At 42.5% G+C, this 25,539-nt stretch overlaps 1 protein-coding gene across 3 annotated transcripts in view; it reads right to left on the reverse strand.

Annotated features, from left to right (window-relative positions):
* PIK3R5 (phosphoinositide-3-kinase regulatory subunit 5) overlaps window positions 1-25,539 on the reverse strand; it is a 185,590-nt gene that overhangs the window by 90,992 nt on the left and 69,059 nt on the right. For all 3 annotated transcript variants that reach the window (XM_053710004.1, XM_053709995.1, XM_053709986.1), the window contains exon 3: window positions 5,244-5,356. In XM_053710004.1, coding sequence (XP_053565979.1) covers window positions 5,244-5,343 — 100 coding nt within the window. In that variant the 5' untranslated portion in view covers window positions 5,344-5,356. The remainder of the gene's footprint in view (window positions 1-5,243; window positions 5,357-25,539) is intronic.

Genomic DNA, 25,539 nt, shown 5'->3' on the forward strand with positions numbered 1-25,539 from the left:
TGTGTGTTTGTGTGTGTAAGTGTTAATGTGTGTATGTTTGTGCATGTGTGCGTGTTTGTGTATGTGTGCATGTGTGTTTGTGTGTGTAAGTATGTGTGTGTTTGTGTTTGTGTAAGTGTACATGTGTGTGAGTAAGTGGGTGTGTGTATATGAGTGTGTGTGTGTGTATGTGAGTGTGTATGTGTTTTTATGTGTGTGTTTGTGTATGTGTATGTGTGTGTATGTGTATATTCGTGTGAATGTGTATGAGTGTGTGTTTGTATATGTGTGTGTGTATGAGTGTGTGTGCATGTATATGAGTGTGCATGTGTGTATGTATTTGTGTGTGTATATATATGTGTGTGTGTATATGTATGTGTGTGTTTGTGTGTGTGTGCATGAGTGTTCATTTGTGTGTGTCTGTGTTTGTGTATGTGTGTGTGTATATGAGTGTGTGTGTATGTATATCTGTGTGTATATTTGTGTATATGTGAGTTTATATTTGTGTACAAGGAGTACAGAATTATTAGGCAAGTTGTATTTTTGAGCATTAATTTTATTATTGAACAGCAACCATGTTCTCAATGAACCCAAAAAACTCATTAATATCAAAGCTGAATATTTTTGGAAGTAGTTTTTAGTTTGTTTTTAGTTTTAGCTTTTTTAGGGGGATATCTGTGTGTGCAGGTGACTATTACTGTGCATAATTATTAGGCAACTTAACAAAAAACAAATATATACCCATTTCAATTATTTATTTTTACCAGTGAAACCAATATAACATCTCAACATTCACAAATATACATTTCTGACATTCAAAAACAAAACAAAAACAAATCAGTGACCAATATAGCCACCTTTCTTTGCAAGGACACTCAAAAGCCTGCCATCCATGGATTCTGTCAGTGTTTTGATCTGTTCACCATCAACATTGCGTGCAGCAGCAACCACAGCCTCCCAGACACTGTTCAGAGAGGTGTACTGTTTTCCCTCCTTGTAAATCTCACATTTGATGATGGACCACAGGTTCTCAATGGGGTTCAGATCAGGTGAACAAGGAGGCCATGTCATTAGATTTTCTTCTTTTATACCCTTTCTTGCCAGCCACGCTGTGGAGTACTTGGACGCGTGTGATGGAGCATTGTCCTGCATGAAAATCATGTTTTTCTTGAAGGATGCAGACTTCTTCCTGTACCACTGCTTGAAGAAGGTGTCTTCCAGAAACTGGCAGTAGGACTGGGAGTTGAGCTTGACTCCATCCTCAACCCGAAAAGGCCCCACAAGCTCATCTTTGATGATACCAGCCCAAACCAGTACTCCACCTCCACCTTGCTGGCGTCTGAGTCGGACTGGAGCTCTCTGCCCTTTGCCAATCCAGCCACGGGCCCATCCATCTGGCCCATCAAGACTCACTCTCATTTCATCAGTCCATAAAACCTTAGAAAAATCAGTCTTGAGATATTTCTTGGCCCAGTCTTGACGTTTCAGCTTGTGTGTCTTGTTCAGTGGTGGTCGTCTTTCAGCCTTTCTTACATTGGCCATGTCTCTGAGTATTGCACACCTTGTGCTTTTGGGCACTCCAGTGATGTTGCAGCTCTGAAATATGGCCAAACTGGTGGCAAGTGGCATCTTGGCAGCTGCACGCTTGACTTTTCTCAGTTCATGGGCAGTTATTTTGCGCCTTGGTTTTTCCACACGCTTCTTGCGACCCTGTTGACTATTTTGAATGAAACGCTTGATTGTTCGATGATCACGCTTCAGAAGCTTTGCAATTTTAAGAGTGCTGCATCCCTCTGCAAGATATCTCACTATTTTTGACTTTTCTGAGCCTGTCAAGTCCTTCTTTTGACCCATTTTTCCAAAGGAAAGGAAGTTGCTTAATAATTATGCACACCTGATATAGGGTGTTGATGTCATTAGACCACACCCCTTCTCATTACAGAGATGCACATCACCTAATATGCTTAATTGGTAGTAGGCTTTCGAGCCTATACAGCTTGGAGTAAGACAACATGCATAAAGAGGATGATGTGGTCAAAATACTCATTTGCCTAATAATTCTGCACTCCCTGTATATGTGTGTGTATGTGTGTGTATGTATATTTGTTTATATGTGTGTATGTGTGTGTATATTTGTGTATATGTGTGTGTATGTGTGTGTATATTTGTGTATATGTGTGTGTGTGTGTGTGTGTGTGTGTATATGTATATGTGAGTGTATGTGTATATGCGAGTGTATGTGTATATGTGAGTGTGTGTATATGTGTATATGTGTGTGTATGTGTATATGTGAATGTATGTGTATATATGAGTGTGAGTGTATGTGTATATGTGAATGTATGTGTATATGTGAGTATCTGTATATCTGAGTGTGTGTATGTGTATATGTGAGTATGTGTATATGTGAGTGTATGTGTATATGTGAGTGTGTGTATATGTGAGTGTGTGTATATGTGTATATGTATATGTGTGAGTGTGTGTATATATGTATATGTGAGTGTATGTGTATATGTGAGTGTGTGTATATGTGAGTGTGTATGTGTATATGTGAGTGTATGTGTATATGTGAGTGTGTGTATATGTGTATATGTGAGTGTATGTGTATATGTGTGTGTATGTGTGTATGTATATTTGTGTATATGTGTGTGTATGTGTGAGTGTATATTTGTGTATATGTGTGTGTGAGTGAATATTTGTGTATATGTGTATGTATATTTGTGTATATGTGTGTGAGTGTGTATTTGTGTATATGTGTGTGCATGTGTATATGTGTGTGTATGTGTATATGTGTGTGTGTGAGTGAGTGTATATTTGTGTATATGTGTGTATATTTGTGTATATGTGTGTGTATGTGTGTGTGTGAGTGTATATTTGTGTATATGTGTGTGTGTATATGTGTGTGTATGTGTATATGTGAGTGTGTGTGTGTATGAGTGTATATTTGTGTGTATATTTGTGTATATGTGTGTGTGAGTGTATATTTGAGTATATGTGTGTATGTGTATATGTGTGTGTATGTGTATATGTGTGTGTGTATGTGTGTGTGTGTATTTGTGTATATGTGTGTGTATGTGTGTGTGTATTTGTGTATATGTGTGTGTATGTGTGTGTGTGTATATGTGTATGTGAGTGTATATTTGTGTATATGTGTGTGTATATGTGTGTGTGTTTGTGTATATGTGTGTGTGTGTGAGTGTATATTTGTGTGTGTATATTTGTGTATATGTGTGTGTATGTGTGTGTGTCAGTCTATATTTGTGTATATGTGTGTGTATGTGTGTGTATGTGTATATGTGTGTGTGAGTGTATATGTATGTGTGTGAGTGTATATTTGTGTATATGTGTGTGTATATTTGTGTATATATTTGTGTATATGTGTGTGTATATTTGTGTATATGTGTGTGTATGTTTGTGTTTGAGTCTATATTTGTGTATATGTGTGTGTACATGTGTGTGTATGTGTATGTGTGAGTGTATATGTGTGTATATGTATGTGTGTGAGTGTATATTTGTGTATATGTGTGTGTATATTTGTGTATATGTGTGTATATTTGTGTATATGTGTGTATATATTTGTGTATATGTGTGTGTGAGTGTATATTTGTGTATATTTGTGTATATGTGTGTGTATATTTGTGTATATGTGTGTGTATATTTGTGTATATGTGTGTGTATGTGTATATTTGTGTATATTTGTGTGTGTGAGTGTATATTTGTGTATATGTGTGTATATATTTGTGTATATGTGTGTATATATTTATGTATATTTGTGTGTGAGTGTATATTTGTGTATATTTGTGTATATGTGTGTGTATATTTGTGTATATGTGTGTGTATATTTGTGTATATGTGTGTTTAAAAGAGCTGATTACTTTGGGGCAATGCCCCGCAAAAAGCCCTTTTAAGGGCTGGTAAAAGAGCTGATTACTTTTGTAATTTAGTATAGGGTAGGGAATTTTATTATTTTGGGGGGCTTTGTTATTTTATTAGGGGGCTTAGATTAGGTGTAATTAGATTAAAATTCTTGTAATATTTTTTTTTTTTGTAATTTAGTGGGGGGGTTTTGTACTATAGTTTAGTTTATTTAATTGTATTTTAGTTTAGATAATTGTAGGTAATTTATTTAATTAATTTATTGATACTGTAGTGTTAGGTGTATTTGTAACTTAATTTAGGATTTATTCTACAGGTAATTTTGTAATTATTTTAACTAGGTAGCTATTAAATAGTTATCAACTATTTAAGAGCTATTGTACCTAGTTAAAATAAATACAAAGTTGCCTGTAAAATAAATATAATTCCTAAAATAGCTACAATGTAATTATTAGTTATATTGTAGCTATATTAGGGTTTATTTTATAGGTAAGTATTTAGTTTTAAATAGGATTAATTTATTTAATTTTAGTAATTTTATTTCTTTTTATTTAAATTATATTTAAGTTAGAGGGGTGTTAGGGTTAGGGTTAGACTTATGTTTAGAGGTTAATAACTTTATTATAGTAGCGGCGACGTTGGGGGCGGCAGATTAGGGGTTAATAATTGTAGGTAGGTGGCAGCGATGTTAGGGAGGGCAGATTAAGGGTTAATAACATTTATTATAGTGTTTGCGAGGTGGGAGTGCGGCGGTTTAGAGGTTAATAAGTGTAGGTAGGTGGTGGCGACGTTGGGGGGGACAGATTAGGGGTTAATAAATATAATATAGGTGTCGGCGATGTTAGGGACAGCAGATTAGGGGTTCATAGCTATAATGTAGGTGGCGGAGGTGTCCGGTCGGCATATTAGGGGTTAAATCATTTTATTATATGGTTTGCGATGTGGGGGGGCCTCGGTTTAGGGGTTAATATGTAGTTTATGGGTGTTAGCGTACTTTGTAGCACTGTAGTTAAGAGCTTTATGTTTCGGCGTTAGCCCATAAAACTCTTAACTACTGACTTTTTTATGTGGTAGGAGTCTTGACGGTAGAGGCTGTACCGCTCACTTCTTCCAAGACTTGTAATACCGGCGTTAGCCAGATCCCATTAAAAAGATAGGATATGCAATTGACGTGGCTTCCTCCACAGTCCTGCAGGTTGATGTACTACAGTTCCTTTCTATGAAGGGCACAATCTGGGCAGAAAGAGGCTAATTTGGAAAATACGTAACTAGGATCAGTAATGCACAACTGACATTTTAGAACATACAATTTTTGTAATATAATGTCCCATTAAGTGATTAAAACCTGATCTTTCCAGGTCTCTCTCCACTCCTCGGTGTGTTAGACTCACCTGTCCATGAAGATGAGGAGCTGACAGTTCTGCTAAGTCCATGCAGACATCTCTCAACGGCATGCTGGATCCTGTCCTCCGTACAGGATGTGTTCTGCATCTTAAGGCATGTCCTATGGAGCGGAGCAAATACATCCATAAATACACTGTGATACCCTCATTGCACCATCACAGAACACTTTATACTATGACATGGCTACTTTAGAGGAGGACTTCAGGGGATCAATACATATACAGAAAGAGAAGCGCTCTATCTACAGCTCATAGGCTTGTTCTATGGCCTGGTTACCATATAGGAGTATTCGTTCAAATACACCGGCTGTCACTGCTGGGAAAAAGGACTGAACTGAGTTTCTATATTTACACTCAGTCCTAAAAGTGAACTCCTATCAAGCCCAGACCGTGATGAGGCAACACAGGTAAAGACACTATGCAAACCTTTGTAATTTAAGTAAATGTAGAGTCCAGTATCAGATGCTTTACTATTATTATAATAGTCCTCTGGTTGGCGCTTCACTCTGTAGCGGTCATGTGACCATCCAGGAAGTTCGGTTCCAAGGTTCAAAAGTAAACGGCAGATGAGGGATTGTAAGGAAGAGTCCCAAACTTCTCAACAAATGTAATAGCCAAAAGAACAGGAAAACCATCCAATGGTTGTCCTCAGTGGTGTAATTTATTTTATAAGCAATAGAAAACAACACATCATACGTGATACAACAGGTCAGGTAAACATCCTACGCGTTTCGTGCCGTAGGATGTTCACCTGACCTGTTGTATCACAAATTATGTGTTGTTTTCTACTGCTTATAAAATAAATTACACCACTGATGACCACCATTGGATCGTTTTCCTGTTCTTTTACCATATGGGAGTAGCTTTTCTCTAAAATAGACTGTTCCTAAGTGGTAACTCGCCATAGAACAAGCTACTGAGCTGTTGTTCCTTCCTGGTAGAGCGCTTCTCCTTCTGTATGCACTGCAACGGTATGTGCTTTATCACAACAAATGGGTTAAACACATAGTCAAAACACTGCTTTGGACCCGCAGAACACTGCTGGCCCAGAGAGGAAACTGCACTGCTTGGTTGTGCAACTAGTGCTGCTTATTGGATAAGCAGCAGTTTCTTCTTGGGATCATGCTCTGTGTAGACCTTTATGTGTTACACCCCTTTGCAAGGGATAAACACATAGGTTTGCAGCATTGCTAGTGATGGCATGTTTGCCATTTAATATGTGTATCTGTGATACTATGTGCATGTGGATATATAGATACAATAGTTTATATGTATCTTATAAAAATGGTATACAGACCAGCCAACCTGAAAAATATTTTATAGTGTGCATTAAAGTAATATGGTAGTGCAAAAATGATATGCTCTGATTCGTAAGACCCTACAAGTCTATGACACCCCCTGGTCCTGAGCAGACATTAGTGATGATTAGCAGGGTCATGTGACTGATAGTGCAGATAGTGCAGACTGATAGCCGTGGCACCAGTAGTTTTCCAGTTGGTATTTTAACTATGTGCTTAACCCATTTGCAGGGGTTAAACACATACACAGAGATTACGAGTTTTGCGTTAACAGGGGTGCGGTGCTAACGAGCAGTTTAAGCTCACCGCTCACTTGCAGACAGCGCTGGTATTACGGGATTTTACAAACCTGGCGTTAGCCGCAAAAAAAGTGAGCGAAGAGCAAAATTTAGCTCCACATCTCACCTCAATACCAGCGCTGCTTAGGGTAGTGGTGAGCTGGCTAAACGTGCTCGTGCACGATTTCCCCATAGGAATCAATGGGGGAGAGCCGGCTGAAAAAAACACCTGCAAAAAAACAGTGTTTAGCTCCTAACGCAACCCCATTGATTCCTATGGGGAAATACTTTTTATGTCTACACCTAACACCCTAACTTGAACCCCGAGTCTAAACACCCCTAATCTTACACTTATTAACCCCTAATCTGCCGCCCCCGACATCGCTGACACCTGCATTATATTATTAACCCCTAATCTGTCGCTCCTGACACCGCTGCCACCTACATTATAGTTATGAACCCCTAATCTGCTGCCCCACTGTCGCCGCAACCTAACTACATTTATTAACCCCTAATTTGCCACCACTATATTAAATGTATTAACCCCTAAACCTACGTCTAACCCTAACCCTAACACCCCCTAACAAATGTAATTTAAATAAATCTAAATAAAATTAATACAATTAACTAAATTATTCCTATTTAAAACTAAATACTTACCTATAAAATAAACCCTAAGATAGCTACAATATAACTAATAGTTACATTGTAGCTAGCTTAGAGTTTATTTTTATTTTACAGGCAACTTTGTATTTATTTTAACTAGGTACAATAGTTATTAAATAGTTATTAACTATTTAATAACTACCTAGTTAAAATAAAGACAAATTTACCTGTAAAATAAAACCTAACCTATGTTACAATTACACCTAACAGTACACTATAATTAAATAAATTACCTAAACTAAACACAATTAATTACAATTTTAAAAAAATATCTAAAGTACGAAAAAAACAAACACTAAATTACAGAAAATAATAAAAAAATTACTAGAATTTTAAACTAATTACACCTACTCTAATCCTGAAAATTGCATAAGACTACAAATGGATTGGAATATCACAGGAAACCAGTTTGTAGATCTAATTGGAATGGAGGCCTTATATTAGTATTATGACCCTGTGGAAGTCTCCCTAAGGGTGAGGGGGGAAACCAGACGTGGACTCCTTGCCTGATGTGCTTAGAGGGATTTGGCTGCACCTCACTGATGAGGTCCAAAGGAGGTTGAAACTGTTGCCTGGGGTTTGCATCTCTCTTGTTCAGAGGAGGATTGCCTGGTATTTTGGTAATCAAGATCAGACTTAAGTTGTCCTTTGTAAAAAGCACAATTGGGCTAAAAGAGGCTACTTTCAGGTGTACTGGTAACTGAGGCATTGAACAAGCCACTGAGCTGTTGATCGTTCCTAGCGGACTGCTTCTATTTCTGTACACACCGTTGCAGTGTTGTTAGTGATAAAATGACAAATTAGAGCATGTCATTTTATTAACAGAAGATTAGGGAAATTCCAGGGTTGAAAATAATTAATGGAAATTCTGAGCTTAGTCTTCCCCCTCCCCCCCTACACTGCAAACATTAAACCTCATTACCTAGTATAACATCTTCAATTACCCAAAAAAATAGTTCATTTAAAAAAAAAAAAAAATCATATGGAGGTGGGTGGTGTGCAGAGTTTCAAATACAGTTTCCATTAAAACAGAAATTTCCCTGCATGTATGTGTTTATGTGAGAAAGGAAACTCTGGCATTAATGTAAGTTTACTTTTTATTTACTTAAAGATATATACATATATAGATATATAGATATATATATATATATATATATATATATATATATATATATATATATATATATATATATATATATATATAAAAGTGAGCAATTGGAGTCCAGCACCATAAATTGTAGATAATTTCCAAACTGTGTGCTCGTCACTGTGGAGTATCAGCAAAACTCCAATGTATACAGTCCATGAACAAAGTGTGACAGCACCACAGTACAAACTTTTTCTTTAAAGGTGAAAAATTCTCTTTATTTGGATGTCACAACCTTAAAAAAGCAACATTTCGGACCTACATGGCCCTTAATCATGCATAGTTAAAAACAATTAGACAAACATTTAAAAAGAGTATCTGGACCAATCAGGTTTCAACTTTCAGTGCTAATTGAATTAACTCATACCTGTCCAGGTATTGTAGGATTCCTTTCATTAGTGACCTCTAGTGGTACCAGAATATATACCATGCTAATTTTTATTAAAACAAATACAAATCATAGTCCCTATTCAGACCATAAGGGTGTAATGTATTTAGACGCTTGATCCACCATACCTCTTTTTGTTTCAGTTTTAGTTCCCTATTACCCCCTCTTCTATGAATGGGGATATGGTCTATTACTTGGAAACGGAGCTGGCTATCTGTATGTCCCATATGTGTGAAATGTGCAGATACTGGAAGTGACATATCCTATGATTTAATGGAAGCTTTATGTTGGCTAAATCTGTCCCTGTCGGCCTGAGTGGTCTCGCCAATATAGCAAAGCCCACATGGGCATTTAAGTAAATAAATGACATAATTAGTCTGACATGTATACAATCCATTAATTATATATTGTTTCCTTTTATCATTTTGTGCTAGGAATTTTCCTTTTATGATTGAATTGCATTGAGCACAATGTAAACAGGGGTAACATCCCTTATTAGGTGTAGTCAAATAGTTAGTACTAGATGGTTTAATAGTGCCCACATCTGCTTTGGCAATGTTTTCCCTAAGATTTTTTACCCGTCTATATGATGATGATATATATTAAATACATATTGCTTGACCCCTTGGTTGCTATATACTCCAATTCATACACTAATTTGTGCATGTTTTGAAAGTATGAAACATTAAATATTCTGATACCTGACCATAAAAATATAGACTAAGTTCACATTGGTGGTGTTCATTTTGAGCCGTAAAGCGTTAACATTTGTGGGTGAGTGATATGATATTGGCTTCTATTTTGCACTTGGTTCACATACTTTTTCTGTTTTACAAATACATGAACATGCTACCATCTCCATTACCCTGCCTGATTATAATTTACTGTAACAGTGAAGACAAAAGTAAATCTTTATGATTAAGCTAATCCAGCAATTTATGATTAAAAGTTATTATCAATTTCACTTTGTTCTCTTGGTATACTTTGTTGAAGAACATAATCACACATATATGTCTCTTGTCATTGGTTCATAAGATGTGTTCAGCTAGCTCCCAGTAATGCATTTTTGTTTTTGTACCTTCTTAGCATGCACATTTGATAATAGAAAACTAAAAAGTCTATTAAAGCGGCATTCTCTATCTGAGCTAATTTAGTTAATTTAATATATATGTCTTCATAATTTTAAACAGTTGATATATTATTATAAATTATGAATAATAATTTTAGTATATAATATTTTAGTATTTTGATATATCATGTATTCAGTATAAAGCATTAGATTCAATATAAATCTTGAATATTCATGTTTTTATTAAAAATTTAAGTTTTATATGTTTTAAAAGTGTTTCACATTTTGAAATACCAGTTATTAAAGGGCATTTAACACTTTCATTAGATGCAAATTTCACTTGTGTATTAAAGGGACAGTCAACACCAGAATTTTTGTTGTTTAAAAAGATAGATAATCCCTTTATTACCCATTCCCCAGATTTGCATAACCAACACAGTTGTAATAATACACGTTTACCTCTGTTATTACCTTGTATCTAAGCCTCTGCAGACTGCCCCCTTATTTCAGTTAATTTGACAGACTTGCATTTTAGCCAATCAGTGCTCACTCTTCGATAAATTCACGTGCATGAGTTCAATGTTATCTATGTGAAACACATGAACTAATGCCCTCTAGTGGTGAAAAACTGTCAAAATGCTTTCAGATTAGAGGCGGCCTACAAGGTCTAAGAAATTAGCATATGAACCTCCTAGGTTTATCTTTCAACTAAGAATACCAAGAGAACAAATGGCTAGATTACAAGTTTTGCGTTGAGTAAAAAAGCCTCATAACGCTGCTTTTTCACTACCGCTGCTATTATAAGTCTTGTAGGTACAGCTGTACCGCACACTTTTTTGGCCGTCACGCAACTTAACTACAGCACTTTTTAAAAAGTCCTTTTTCAATGGGACTTCCATAGCGCCGGTATTACGAGTTTGCCTTTCCGGACAAAAATTGAGAGGTACAGCCCATAACTACAAGATCTGTACCGTCATCTGAAAGTCAGTAGATATGGGTTTTATGTTACAAAGCTGTAACATAAAACTCATAACTAAAGTGTCACAAAGTACACTAACACCCATAAACTACTTATTAACCCCTAAACCGAGGCCCTCCCGCATCGCAAACACTAAAATAAAATTATTAACCCCTAATCTGCCGCTACGGACATCATCGCCACTATAATAAACATATTAACCCCTAAACCGCCGCACTCCCACATCACAAACACTAGTTAAATATTATTAACCCCTAATCTGCTGCCCCAATGTCGTTGCAACCTACATCCACTTATTAACCCCTAATCTGCTGTCCCTAACATCGCTGCAACCTACATTACTGTTATTAACCCCTAATCTGCTGCCCCCAAAATCGCTGCCACCTAACTACACTTATTAACAATTAATCTGCTGCCCCAATGTCGCCGCCACTATACTAAAGTTATTAACCCATAAACCTAACCCTAAGTCTAACCCTAAACCCTAACACCCACTAACTTTAACATAATTAAAATAATCCCCAATAAAAATTACAATTAATACCTAAATTATTCCTATTTAAAACGAAATACTTACCTGTAAAATAAAACCTAAGCTAGCTACAATATAACTAATAGTTATATTGTATCTAGCTTAGGTTTTATTTTTATTTCACAGGTAAGTTTGTATTTATTTTAACTAGGTAGACTAGTTAGTAAATAGTTATTAACTATTTATTAACTACCTAGCTAAAATAAATACAAAGTTACCTGTAAAATAAAACCTAACCTGTCTTACACTAAAACCTAACATTACACTAAAATTAAATACATTAAATTAACAAAATACATTTATCTAAATTACAAAAAATAATAAACACTAAATTAAACAAAAAAAAATAAATTATCAAAAATTTAAACTAATTACACCTAATCTAATAGCCCTTTCAAAATAAAAAGCCCCCCCAAAATAAAAAATAAACCTAGCCTACACTAAACTGCCAATGGCCCTTAAAAGGGCCTTTTGCGGGGCATTGCCCCAAAGAAATCAGCTCTTTTACCTGTAAAAAAAATACAAACAACCCCCATCAGTAAAACCCACCACCCACACAACCAACCCCCCCCCCCCAAAAAAAAAAACTACCTAAAAAACCTAAGCTTCCCATTGCCCTGAAAAGGGCATTTGAATAGGCATTGCCCTTAAAAGGGCATTTAGCTCTTTTATGTTGCCCAAAGTCCCTAATCTAAAAATAAAACCCACCCAATAAAGCCTAAAAAAAACCTAACACTAACCCTCGAAGATCCACTTATAGTTTTTGAAGACCGGACATCCATCCTCATGCAGCCAGGAGAAGTCTTCATCCAAGTGGCAAGAAGTAATCAACGAAGCCAGGAGAAGTCTTCATCCAAGCGGCAAGAAGTCGTCCTCCAGGCGGGCAGAAGTCTTCATCCAGACGGCATCTTCTATCTTCATCCTTGACAACCAATAGAATGCAAGCTCAATCCTATTGGCTGATTGGATCAGCCAATAGGATTAAAGCTAAATCATATTGGCTGATTGCATCAGCCAATAGGATTTTTTACCCTTTAATTCCGATTGACTGATAGAATTCTATCAGCCAATCGGAATTCAAGGGACGCCATCTTGGGTGACGGCATTTAAGGAAACTTCATTCTTCAAGAGCCATCGAAAGAAGAGGATGCTCCGCGCTGGATGTCTTGAAGATGGAGCCGCTCCGCGTCGGAAGGATGAAGATAGAAGATGCCGTCTGGATGAAGACTTCTGCCTCCCTGGAGGAAGACTTCTTGCCGCTTGGATGAAGACTTCTCCCAGCTTTGTTGAGGACTTCTTGCTGCTTGGATGAAGACTTCTCCCGGCTGGATGAGGATGGATGTCCGGTCTTCAAAAACTTAAGTGGATCTTCGGGGGTTAGTGATAGGTTTTTTAGATTAGGGACTTTGGGCAACGTAAAAGAGCTAAATGCCTTTTTAAGGGCAATACCCATCCAAATGCCCTTTTCAGGGCAATGGGGAGCTTAGGTTTTTTAGGTAGGTTTTTTTCTTTGGGGGGGGTTGGTTGTGTGGGTTTTACTGTTGGGGGGTTGTTTGTATATTTTTTTTTACAGGTAAAAGAGCTGATTTCTTTGGGGAAATGCCCCGCAAAAGGCCCTTTTAAGGGCCATTGACAGTTTAGTGTAGGCTAGGGTTTTTTTTATTTTGGGGGGCTTTTTTATTTTGATAGGGCTATTAGATTAGGTGTAATTAGTTTAAATATTTGATAATTTCTTTTTTATTTTGTGTAATTTAGTGTTTATTATTTTTGTAATTTAGATAAATGTATTTTGTTAATTTAATGTATTTAATTTTAGTGTAATGTTAGGTTTTAGTGTAAGACAGGTTAGGTTTTATTTTACAGGTATGATGTTGTATTTATTTTAACTAGGTAGCTAGTAAATAGTTAATAACTATTTAATAACTAGTCTGCCTAGTTAAAATAAATACAAACTTACCAGTAAAATAAAAATAAAACCTAAGATAGCTACAACATAACTATTAGTTATATTGTAGCTAGCTTAGGGTTTATTTTACAGGTACGTATTTAGTTTTAAATGAGTATTATTTAGGTAATAATAGTAATTTGTATTTAGATTTATTTTAACTATATTAAAGTTAGGGGTGTTAGGGTTAGACTTAGGATTAGGTTTAGGGGTTAATATATTTATTTAGTGTTAGTGATGTGTGAGGCCAGAGGTTTAGGGGTTAATAGCTTTAGTATAGTGGCGACGGTGACGTTGGGGGCGGCGGATTAGGGGTTAATAAGAGTAGGTGGGTTGTGGCGACATTGGGGGCGGCAGATTAGGGGTTAATAAGTGTAGGTAGGTGTCGGCGATGTCGGGGGAGGCAGATTAGGGGTTAATAATTGTAATGTAGGTGTCGGCGATGTTGGGAGCGGCAGATTAGGGGTGTTTAGACTCAGGGTTTATGTTAGGGTGTTACGTTTAAACATAAAAAAAAATTTCCCCATAGGATTTACGCTCCGTTATTGCAGGTGTTAGGCTTTTTTTTAGCCGGCTCTCCCCATTGATGTCTATGGGGAAATCGTGCACGTAAAACCAGCTCAAAGCAGGGCTGGTGTTTGTGAAAGGTATGGAGCTCAACGCTGCCATATTGTCCGCAAACGCAGGTTTTTGGAAAACCTGTAATAGCAGCGCTATTAAAGGTGAGCGGTGGAAATAACGCAACCGAGCCACTCATAACGCAAAATTCGTAATCTGGCCGAAAGCAAAATTGGTGATAAAAGTAAATTGGAAAGTTGTTTAAAATTTCATGCCCTATTTGAATCATGAAAGTTTTTTTTGGACTTGACTGTCCCTTTAACATCAGCATACGACAAGCTGAAAGCCATTAATGAACTCAGTGTGACTTGTGTCTCCTGTACCTGTAGTTTGGTAAGTGCAAAAACTAAATCTGACATCTTTTTTGTTTGTGTTTATTTTCTTTCTTCAACAGCTAAATTAAGAACTATATATTAAAAAGTAATGTGAACACTCAGCCTTAGTGTATTCAGTGGAACTTGAACTCAACACATTCATTGAAAGTCAGTCTTTCTGTCCCCTGAGCTATACTAGCTGTTAACCTTTTTTAAAGGGACACAATCAAAATTAAACTTTCATTATTCAGATAGAGCAGCCATTTTAAACAACTTTCCAATTTACTTCCATTAACTAAATGTGCACAGTCTTTTTATATTTAAACTTTATGAGTCACCAGCTACTACTGAGCTCCTACTGAGTGTATGTATTTGTTATTGGCTGATGACTGTCACATGGTACATGGTACAGGGGGAGTGGAAAAAGACATAACTTTTAAAATTGTCAGAAAAAAAATTGACTACTTATTTGAAGTTCATACAAAGCACTATTGCATTGTCTTGTTATCTTGCATTTGTTGATTATGTAAATCTACTGTGTTGACTGGTCCAGGGCCGCCACTAGAAATTTTGGGGCGCCTGACTTAACCATTAATCAGGACCCCCTCCTCAGGGCCGGTGCTAGGATTTTTGGCCACACAGGCGAGGATACATTTTGCCGCCCCTCCCCCCCATTTACATACCATGATCCCATTGCTAGTTAAAAGGAAATAAAACCCACATTTTTTCTTTCATTATTCAGCTAGAACATAACATTTTAAGCAACTTTCTAATTAAAGGGACAGTCTAGTCCAAAAAAAACTTTCATGATTCAGATAGAGCATGTAATTTTAAACAATTTTCCAATTTACTTTTATCACCAATTTTTCTTTGTTCTCTTGGTATTCTTAGTTGAAAGCTTAACCTAGGAGGTTCATATGCTAATTTCTTTGACCTTGAAGGCCGCCTCTTAAGAATGCATTTTAACAGGTTTTTCACCACTAGAGGGTGTTAGTTCATGTTTTTCATATAGATAACACTGTGCTTGTGCACGTGAAGTTACCTGGGAGCCATCACTGATTGGCTAAACTGCAAGTCTGTCAAAAGAACAAATAAAGGGGCAGTCTGCAGAGGCTTAGATAAAAGATAATCACAGAGGTAAAAAATATATAAATATAACTGTGTTGGTTATGCAAAACTAGGGAATGGGTAAACAAGGGATTATCTATCTTTTAAAACAATAACAATTCTGGTGTAGACTGTCCCTTTAACTCATGTTATCAATTTTTCTTTATTATCTTGGTATCTGTATTTGAAAAGCAGGAATGTAAGCTTAGGAGCAACACTTGCTGATTGGTAGCTAAATGCAAATGAACCAGTGGTAGCGCAGCATAGCAAATCAACCAGTGGTAGTACTACAATGCAAATCAAACAGTGGTTGTGCTGCATAGCAAATCATACAGTGGTTGTGCTGCATAGCAAATCATACAGTGGTTGTGCTGCAATAGCAAATCATACAGTGGTTGTGCTGCATAGCAAATCAGACAGTGGTTGTGCTGCATAAAACACATCAGACAGTGGTTCATTGTGCTGCATAACACATCAGACAATGGTTGTGCTGCATAACTATTATATACAGTATATATATATATATATATATATATATATATATATATATATATATATATATATATATTTATATATATAAATATACATTTATATATATATGCACAGATATATTTAAAATTATAAATTACCTCTAAATCTAATTGATTTATCATTACTAACTGCCAGTGACAGACGTCAATGAGGGGGAAAAGTGTGAGTGACACTGCCCCAGAGGACTTACCTCTTAAATTTCTCCCTCAGTGGCCATGTCATTAATAGTCTGCAATACCCAGGGCCAGCCATCACTGCCAGTGCCACCGTGACCCAGCATTCTGTGCATCAACTGAGTGAGCATCAACCACTGTTTTAAGTATGATCCCTGTCAAATTCAAAACATGACCTCTTTTTCTAATTAAATTTCTTAAAAATAAATATGGCATTGCTGAACCTATAAAATCATTATTTAAAACTAGCTCCTCCCTCCCACACATGCATTACAATAAAGGTGCCAAAAAGCAACAACAAGAGCAGTGTGGTTTTTATATAGACCTATTCCAGGTCAGCCTTGGATGACCGCCAGCCAAGAGCTATCTGTGTTTTGTATTTTGGGCCAATACAGTATTCCCATTTCCCTGTAGGGCTATTGATACCACAACACCTCCTCATATACAATACAGACAGGGTGCAGCTGCTCACATATAGGGTTAGGGCCATATGGGCTTAGCGTGCTGCCAGACCCCTGCGCCCTGCTATTGTCCTGCTGTTTTATTGATACTTAGAAATTAATTTCCCCTTCTCCCCCCTTTATCTCCCTCCCCTCGTGAAGTGAAATCTCAGTCTGCTCATTTCATTTGCTATCATGCATTGGTGGTCCTTTTAAAGTTTTACCGCAAAATAATTATAATTAAGCCTAGCCACTTAGACATGACAGAAATAAATTCCTACCGTAACCTGGCTGGCTGCTGCTCTGCTCTTTCTACTGACACAGGCTCAGTCTCTCCTACTTCTTAAGTTCTGCCTGGCTGGCCTGATCTGGGACTGTGACTGCTGCTCCACACCTCGACGCCGCGACGGGAGTCACGGTCGGGACATGAGACCTCCTCACGTCATATGGCTGATGTCTCAGAGATGGTGGCTCAGGCTGGCTGCCTGTGTCACGTGGAGACCGTCCATTCCCTCTCACTCAGAGACTAGAGTGAGTGATGTCATCAGGTAGGCGGTAGTCGTAGGCAGTCAGTCAGACGAGTCAGCAGCACTGGCAGGCTGTGTGCTGGCTGCGCAACTTCGCAAGTAAGCTCCACCTCCGCCTCCCTTGTCAGACATCACCACCAGTCCTCCATCCACCCACTGAGCGCGGCTCTAACCGTCCATTGTGGTGACGGTGTTGTAAACAAATTACTTGTGATAACTGTCTGCAATCAAACAGACCAATTCACTACACTAGTCATCATCACTTTGGGGGGGTGCTGGATTCGGCACACAGAGATAATAAACAGATAATAAAAAATAAAAAAATAGTTTTAATTTTTTTTTATGATAGGAAGGCAGCAGTCTGCAGTCGGCAATTCAGGCGCCCCCTGCTGATGCGCTCTAAGGCGGCAGCCTATATTGCCTAGTACAAAATGACGGCCCTGCCGGTTTTAAATATAACATTTCTACCGCATTGTCAAATAATCATAAATACACTGCTGCTAAAAAAAAAATTTTTATGGCCCCCACCATACTACTACTACCACACTGAAGTTACAATCCGAAATTGCACAAAGAAATAAAAAACATTTACTAAGTAAGTCCTACCTCCTCTGCAAATGAAAGTGATTTGCCGTCTGACTCAGGCACACACTGTACAAACAAAGTGCCAAGTCTGTCTCACACTGTGCATAGTGGTTTAGTGCATGCTCAGAAATCCTCTCAAATGCTAATACTTTACTCCTTGTAATAACATTTCCCATGCTCAATTAGCACTCTGCTGTAGTACCCACTGGTGGCTGCCCCATTGGGCCCCTGACAGAAGTCACCCCTGTCACCCCCTGATAGCGGCCCTGGACTGGTCCTTTAAGCAGTTTTCTATTTGCTAATGACTATATATATATATATATATATATATATATATATATATATATATATATATATATATATATATATATATATATATATTGCATTATTAAAAGCCTCCTAGACATAAATGAAATGTGTTCACAAACAAGCCCAATATGAACATTATAATTTTTTTTTGTCATCTAAAGGAAGGGGGAGTAAGAGTAAACAGTACATTTAAAGAGATGTTTTTGTGTGCATCCCCCCTGAATAAACAATAAAAACTCTGAAAGCTGATCACATCTCCCAGGATGCAGGGAGAGGTGATTGATTTATCAGAAATTCACTCTTCCACCTTATGGGAAGCAAAATTAGGAATCTGTGGTAGATAACCCTAAGTGGGTGCAAGAGCAGTATTACAACAATAAATATACAACAATGTGAGATTTCACACACTAAACGGTAATGATATAATAAACAATGATAAAAATAAGAATGAGTGATATATACTGAGTAAAATACACCACTGTCCAGCAATGTCCAAAGTATACTATATTGTACTGTCTGAAGCTCCACTTCAACAACCAGATGAAGGGGGCACTCTGAAAATCAAGAAGAAAACAAGGGGTGCCCCTTGTTTTCTTCTTTAGTCTTCCCCCTCATACACATATAAAGTCAGTTACTCACTCACTCCCAGGAGATCCCTTAATCTAGTGCACCCCCAGGCCCTCTACTACTCTTATGCACCCCCGGCTCTCTCCTACTCTTATGCACCCCCAGGCCCTTTCCTACTCTTATGCAGCCCAGGCCCTCTCCTACTCTTATGCACCCCCAGGTCCTCTCCTACTCTTATGCACCCCCAGCATTCTCCTACTCTTATGCACCCCCAGGTCCTCTCCTACTCCTTTGCACCCCAGCCCTCTCCGACTCTTATGCACCTCCAGGCCTTCTCATACTCTTATGCACCCCCAGGCCCTCTCCTACTCTTGTGCACCCCCAGGCTTTCTCCTACCCTTATGCACCCCCAGGCCCTCTCCTACTCTTGTGCACCCCCAGGCCTTCTCCTACCCTTATGCACCCCCGACCCTCTCCTACTCTTATGCACCCCCGCCCTCTCCTACTTTTATGCACCCCTAGCCCTCTCCTACTCTTATGCACCCCTGGCCCTCTCCTACTCTTATGCAGCCCTGGCCCTCTCCTAGTCTTATGCACCCCTGGCCCTCTCCTACTCTTATGCACCCCTGGCCCTCTCCTATTTTTATGCACCCCTGGCCCTCTCCTACTCTTATGCACCCCTTGCACTCTCCTAGTCTTATGCACCCCTGGCCCTCTCCTACACTTATGCCCCCCTGGCCCTCTCCTACGTTTATGCACCCCTGGCCCTCTCCTACACTTATACACCCCTGGCCCTCTCCTAGTCTTATGCACCGCCAGGCCCTCTCCTACTCTTATGAACCACTGGCCCACTCCTACTCTTATGCAGCCCTGGCCCTCTCCTACTCTTATGCACCCCTGGCCCTCTCCTAGTCTTATGCACCCCTGGCCCTCTCCTACTCTTATACACCACTGGCCCTCTCCTAGTCTTATGCACCCCCGGCCCTCTCCTAGTCTTATGCACCCCCGGCCCTCTCCTACTCTTATGCACCCCTGGCCCTCTCCTAGTCTTATGCACCCCCGGCCCTCTCTTACTCTTATGCACCACTGGCCCTCTCCTACTCTTATGCAGCCCTGGCCCTCTCCTACTCTTATGCACCCCTGGCCCTCTCCTAGTCTTATGCACCCCTGGCCCACTCCTACTCTTATACACCCCTGGCCCTCTCCTACTCTTATGCACCCCCAGGCCCTCTCCTAGTTTTATGCACCCCTTGCCCTCTCCTACTTTTATGCACCCCCAGGCCCTCTCCTACTCTTATGCACCCCTGGCCCTCTCCAACTCTTATGCACCCCCAGACCCTCTCCTACTCTTATGCACCCCCAGGCCCTCTCCTACTCTTATGCACCCCTGGCCCTCTCCTACTCTTTTGCATCCAGGGCCTCTCCTACTTGTATGCACACCCAGACCCTCTCCTACTCTTATGCACCCCCAGGCCCTCTCCTACTCTTATGCACCCCCAGGCCCTCTCCTACACTTATGCACCCCTGGTCCTCTCCTACTCTTATGCACCCCCGGCCCTCTCCTACTCATGTGCACCCCCAGGCTCTCTCCTACTCTTCTGCACCCCCGGCCCTCTCCTACTCATGTGCACCCCTAGACCCTCCCTACTCTTATGCAACCCCGGCCCTCTCCTACTCTTATGCACCCCCAGGCCCTCTCCTACTTTTATGCACCCCTGGTCCTCTCCTACTCTTATGCACCCCTAGGCCCTCACCTACTCTTATGCACCCCACGGCCCATCACTGTTCTGGGACTGGGGTTAAACACATACAGGTAGATTACGAGTTTGTGCGTTCGGCTTTTATTGCTGAAACTTATGCACCCCCGGCCCTCTCCTACGTTTATGCACCCCTGACCCTCTCCTACTCTTATACACCCCTGGCCCTCTCCTAGACTTATGCACCACCAGGCCCTCTCCTACTCTTATGCACCACTGGCCCTCTCCTACTCTTATGCAGTCCTGGCCCTCTCCTACTCTTATGCACCCCTGGCCCTCTCCTAGTCTTATGCACCGCCAGGCCCTCTCCTACTCTTATGCACCACTGGCCCTCTCCTACTCTTATGCAGCCCTGGCCCTCACCTACTCTTATGCAGCCCTGGCCCTCTCCTACTCTTATGCACCCCCAGGCCCTCTCCTAGACTTATGCACCCCTTGCCCTCTCCTACTTTTATGCACCCCCAGGCCCTCTCCTACTCTTATGTACCCCTGGCCCTCTCCTACTCATTTGCATCCAGGGCCTCTCCTACTCGTATGCACCCCCAGACCCTCTCCTACTCTTATGAACCCCTGGCCCTCTCCTAGTCTTATGCACCGCCAGGCCCTCTCCTACTCTTATGTACCACTGGCCCTCTCCTACTCTTATGCAGCCCTGGCCGTCTCCTACTCTTATGCACCCCTGGCCCTCTCCTAGTCTTATACACCCCTGGCCCTCTCCTATTCTTATGCACCCCTGGCCCTCTCCTACTCTTATGTACCCCCAGGCCCTCTCCTAGACTTATGCACCCCTTGCCCTCTCCTACTTTTATGCACCCCCAGACCCTCTCCTACTCTTATGCACCCACATGCCCTGTCCTACTCTTATGCAGCCCTGGCCCTCTCCTACTCTTATGCACCCCTGGCCCTCTCCTAGTCTTATGCACCCCTGGCCCTCTCCTAGTCTTATACACCCCTGGCCCTCTCCTACTCATATGCACCCCCAGGCCCTCTCCTACTTTTATGCACCCCCAGGCCCTCTCCTACACTTATGCACCCATGGCCCTCTCCTACGTTTATGCACCCCTGGCCCTCTCCTACTCTTATGCACCCCTGGCCCTCTCCTAGTCTTATGCACCCCTGGCCCTCTCCTAGTCTTATACACCCCTGGCCCTCTCCTACTCATATGCACCCCCAGGCCCTCTCCTACTCATATGCACCCCCAGGCCCTCTCCTAGACTTATGCACCCCTTGCCCTCTCCTACTCTTATGCACCCCCAGACCCTCTCCTACTTTTATGCACCCCCAGACCCTCTCCTACTCTTATGCACCCACATGCCCTCTCCTACTCTTATGCAGCCCTGGCCCTCTCCTACTCTTATGCACCCCTGGCCCTCTCCTAGTCTTATACACCCCTTGCCCTCTCCTACTCTTATGCACCCCCAGGCCCTCTCCTACTCTTATGCACCCCCAGGCCCTCTCCTACCCTTATGCACCCCCAGGCCCTCTCCTACACTTATGCACCCATGGCCCTCTCCTACACTTATGCACCCCCGGCCCTCTCCTACGTTTATGCACCCCTGGCCCTCTCCTACTCTTATACACCCCTGGCCCTCTCCTAGACTTATGCACCGCCAGGCCCTCTCCTACTCTTATGCACCACTGGGCCTCTCCTACTCTTATGCACCACTGGCCCTCTCCTACTCTTATGCACCCCTGGCCCTCTCCTATTCTTATGCACCCCTGGCCCTCTCCTAGTCTTATGCACCCCTGGCCCTCTCCTAGTCTTATGCACCCCTGGCCCTCTCCTATTCTTATGCACCACTGGCCCTCTCCTATTCTTATGCAGCCCTGGCCCTCTCCTACTCTTATGCAGCCCTGGCCCTCTCCTACTTTTATGCACCCCCAGGCCCTCTCCTACTCTTATGCACCCCTGGCCCTCTCCTACTCATTTGCATCCAGGCCCTCTCCTACACTTATGCACCCATGGCCCTCTCCTACACTTATGCACCCCCGGCCCTCTCCTACGTTTATGCACCCCTGGCCCTCTCCTACTCTTATACACCCCTGGCCCTCTCCTAGACGTATGCACCGCCAGGCCCTCTCCTACTCTTATGCACCACTGGGCCTCTCCTACTCTTATGCACCACTGGCCCTCTCCTACTCTTATGCACCCCTGGCCCTCTCTTACTCTTATGCACCACTGGCCCTCTCCTACTCTTATGCACCACTGGCCCTCTCCTACTCTTATGCACCCCTGGCCCTCTCCTATTCTTATGCACCCCTGGCCCTCTCCTACTCTTATGCACCCTCAGGCCCTCTCCTAGACTTATGCACCCCTTGCCCTCTCCTACTTTTATGCACCCCCAGGCCCTCTCCTACTCATTTGCATCCAGGGCCTCTCCTACTCTTATGCACCCCCGGCCCTCTCCTACGTTTATGCACCCCTGGCCCTCTCCTACTCTTATACACCCCTGGCCCTCTCCTAGACTTATGCACCGCCAGGCCCTCTCCTACTCTTATGCACCACTGGGCCTCTCCTACTCTTATGCACCACTGGCCCTCTCCTACTCTTATGCACCCCTGGCCCTCTCTTACTCTTATGCACCACTGGCTCTCTCCTACTCTTATGCACCACTGGCCCTCTCCTACTCTTATGCACCCCTGGCCCTCTCCTATTCTTATGCACCCCTGGCCCTCTCCTACTCTTATGCACCCCCAGGCCCTCTCCTAGACTTATGCACCCCTTGCCCTCTCCTACTTTTATGCACCCCCAGGCCCTCTCCTACTCATTTGCATCCAGGGCCTCTCCTACTCTTATGCACCCCTGGCCCTCTCCTAGTCTTATGCACCGCCAGGCCCTCTCCTACTTTTATGCACCACTGGCCCTCTCCTACTCTTATGCAGCCCTGGCCCTCTCCTACTCTTATGCACCCCCAGACCCTCTCCTACTCTTATGCACCCCTGGCCCTCTCCTACTCTTATGCACCCCTGGCCCTCTCCTATTCTTATGCACCTCTGGCCCTCTCCTACTCTTATGCACCCCCAGGCCCTCTCCTAGACTTATGCACCCCTTGCCCTCTCCTACTTTTATGCACCCCCAGGCCCTCTCCTACTCTTATGCAGCCCTGGCCCTCTCCTACTCTTATACACCCCTGGCCCTCTCCTATTCTTATGCACCCCTGGCCCTCTCCTACTCTTATGCACCCCCAGGCCCTCTCCTAGACTTATGCACCCCTTGCCCTCTCCTACTTTTATGCACCCCCAGACCCTCTCCTACTCTTATGCACCCACATGCCCTCTCCTACTCTTATGCAGCCCTGGCCCTCTCCTACTCTTATGCACCCCTGGCCCTCTCCTAGTCTTATGCACCCCTGGCCCTCTCCTACTCTTATGCACCCCTGGCCCTCTCCTACTCTTATGTACACCTGGCCCTCTCCTACTCTTATGCACCCCCAGGCCCTCTCCTACTCTTATGCACCCCCAGGCCCTCTCCTACTCTTATGCACCCCAGGCCCTCTCCTACACTTATGCACCTATGGCCCTCTCCAACACTTATGCACCCCCGGCCCTCTCCTACTCATGTGCACCCCCAGGCTCTCTCCTACTCGTATGCACCCCTGACCCTCTCCTACTCTTATGCACCCCAGACCCTCCCTACTCTTATGCAACCCCGGCCCTCTCCTACTCTTATGCACTCCTGGTCCTCTCCTACTCTTATGCACCCCTAGGCTCTCATCTACTCTTATGCACCCCACGGCCCATCACTTTTCTGGGACTGGGGTTAAACACATACAGGTAGATTACGAGTTTGTGCGTTCGGCTTTTATTGCTGAAACTTATGCACCCCCGGCCCTCTCCTACGTTTATGCACCCCTGGCCCTCTCCTACTCTTATACACCCCTGGCCCTCTCCTAGACTTATGCACCGCCAGGCCCTCTCCTACTCTTATGCACCACTGGCCCTCTCCTATTCTTATGCAGCCCTGGCCCTCTCCTACTCTTATGCACCACTGGCCCTCTCCTACTCTTATGCACCCCTGGCCCTCTCCTAGTCTTATGCACCCCTGGCCCTCTCCTACTCTTATGCAGCCCTGGCCCTCTCCTACTCTTATGCACCCCTGGCCCTCTCCTAGTCTTATACACCCCTGGCCCTCTCCTATTCTTATGCACCCCTGGCCCTCTCCTAGTCTTATGCACCCCTGGCCCTCTCCTAGTCTTATGCACCCCTGGCCCTCTCCTATTCTTATGCACCACTGGCCCTCTCCTACTCTTATGCAGCCCTGGCCCTCTCCTACTCTTATGCACCCCCAGGCCCTCTCCTAGACTTATGCACCCCTTGCCCTCTCCTACTTTTATGCACCCCCAGGCCCTCTCCTACTCTTATGCACCCCTGGCCCTCTCCTACTCATTTGCATCCAGGCCCTCTCCTACACTTATGCACCCATGGCCCTCTCCTACACTTATGCACCCCCGGCCCTCTCCTACGTTTATGCACCCCTGGCCCTCTCCTACTCTTATACACCCCTGGCCCTCTCCTAGACTTATGCACCGCCAGGCCCTCTCCTACTCTTATGCACCACTGGGCCTCTCCTACTCTTATGCACCACTGGCCCTTTCCTACTCTTATGCACCCCTGGCCCTCTCTTACTCTTATGCACCACTGGCCCTCTCCTACTCTTATGCACCACTGGCCCTCTCCTACTCTTATGCACCCCTGGCCCTCTCCTATTCTTATGCACCCCTGGCCCTCTCCTACTCTTATGCACCCTCAGGCCCTCTCCTAGACTTATGCACCCCTTGCCCTCTCCTACTTTTATGCACCCCCAGGCCCTCTCCTACTCATTTGCATCCAGGGCCTCTCCTACTCTTATGCACCCCTGGCCCTCTCCTAGTCTTATGCACCGCCAGGCCCTCTCCTACTTTTATGCACCACTGGCCCTCTCCTACTCTTATGCAGCCCTGGCCCTCTCCTACTCTTATGCACCCCCAGACCCTCTCCTACTCTTATGCACCCCTGGCCCTCTCCTACTCTTATGCACCCCTGGCCCTCTCCTATTCTTATGCACCTCTGGCCCT

Source organism: Bombina bombina, chromosome 1, assembly GCF_027579735.1.
Source record: "Bombina bombina isolate aBomBom1 chromosome 1, aBomBom1.pri, whole genome shotgun sequence".
In the NCBI taxonomy this organism is placed as follows: Eukaryota; Metazoa; Chordata; class Amphibia; order Anura; family Bombinatoridae; genus Bombina; species Bombina bombina.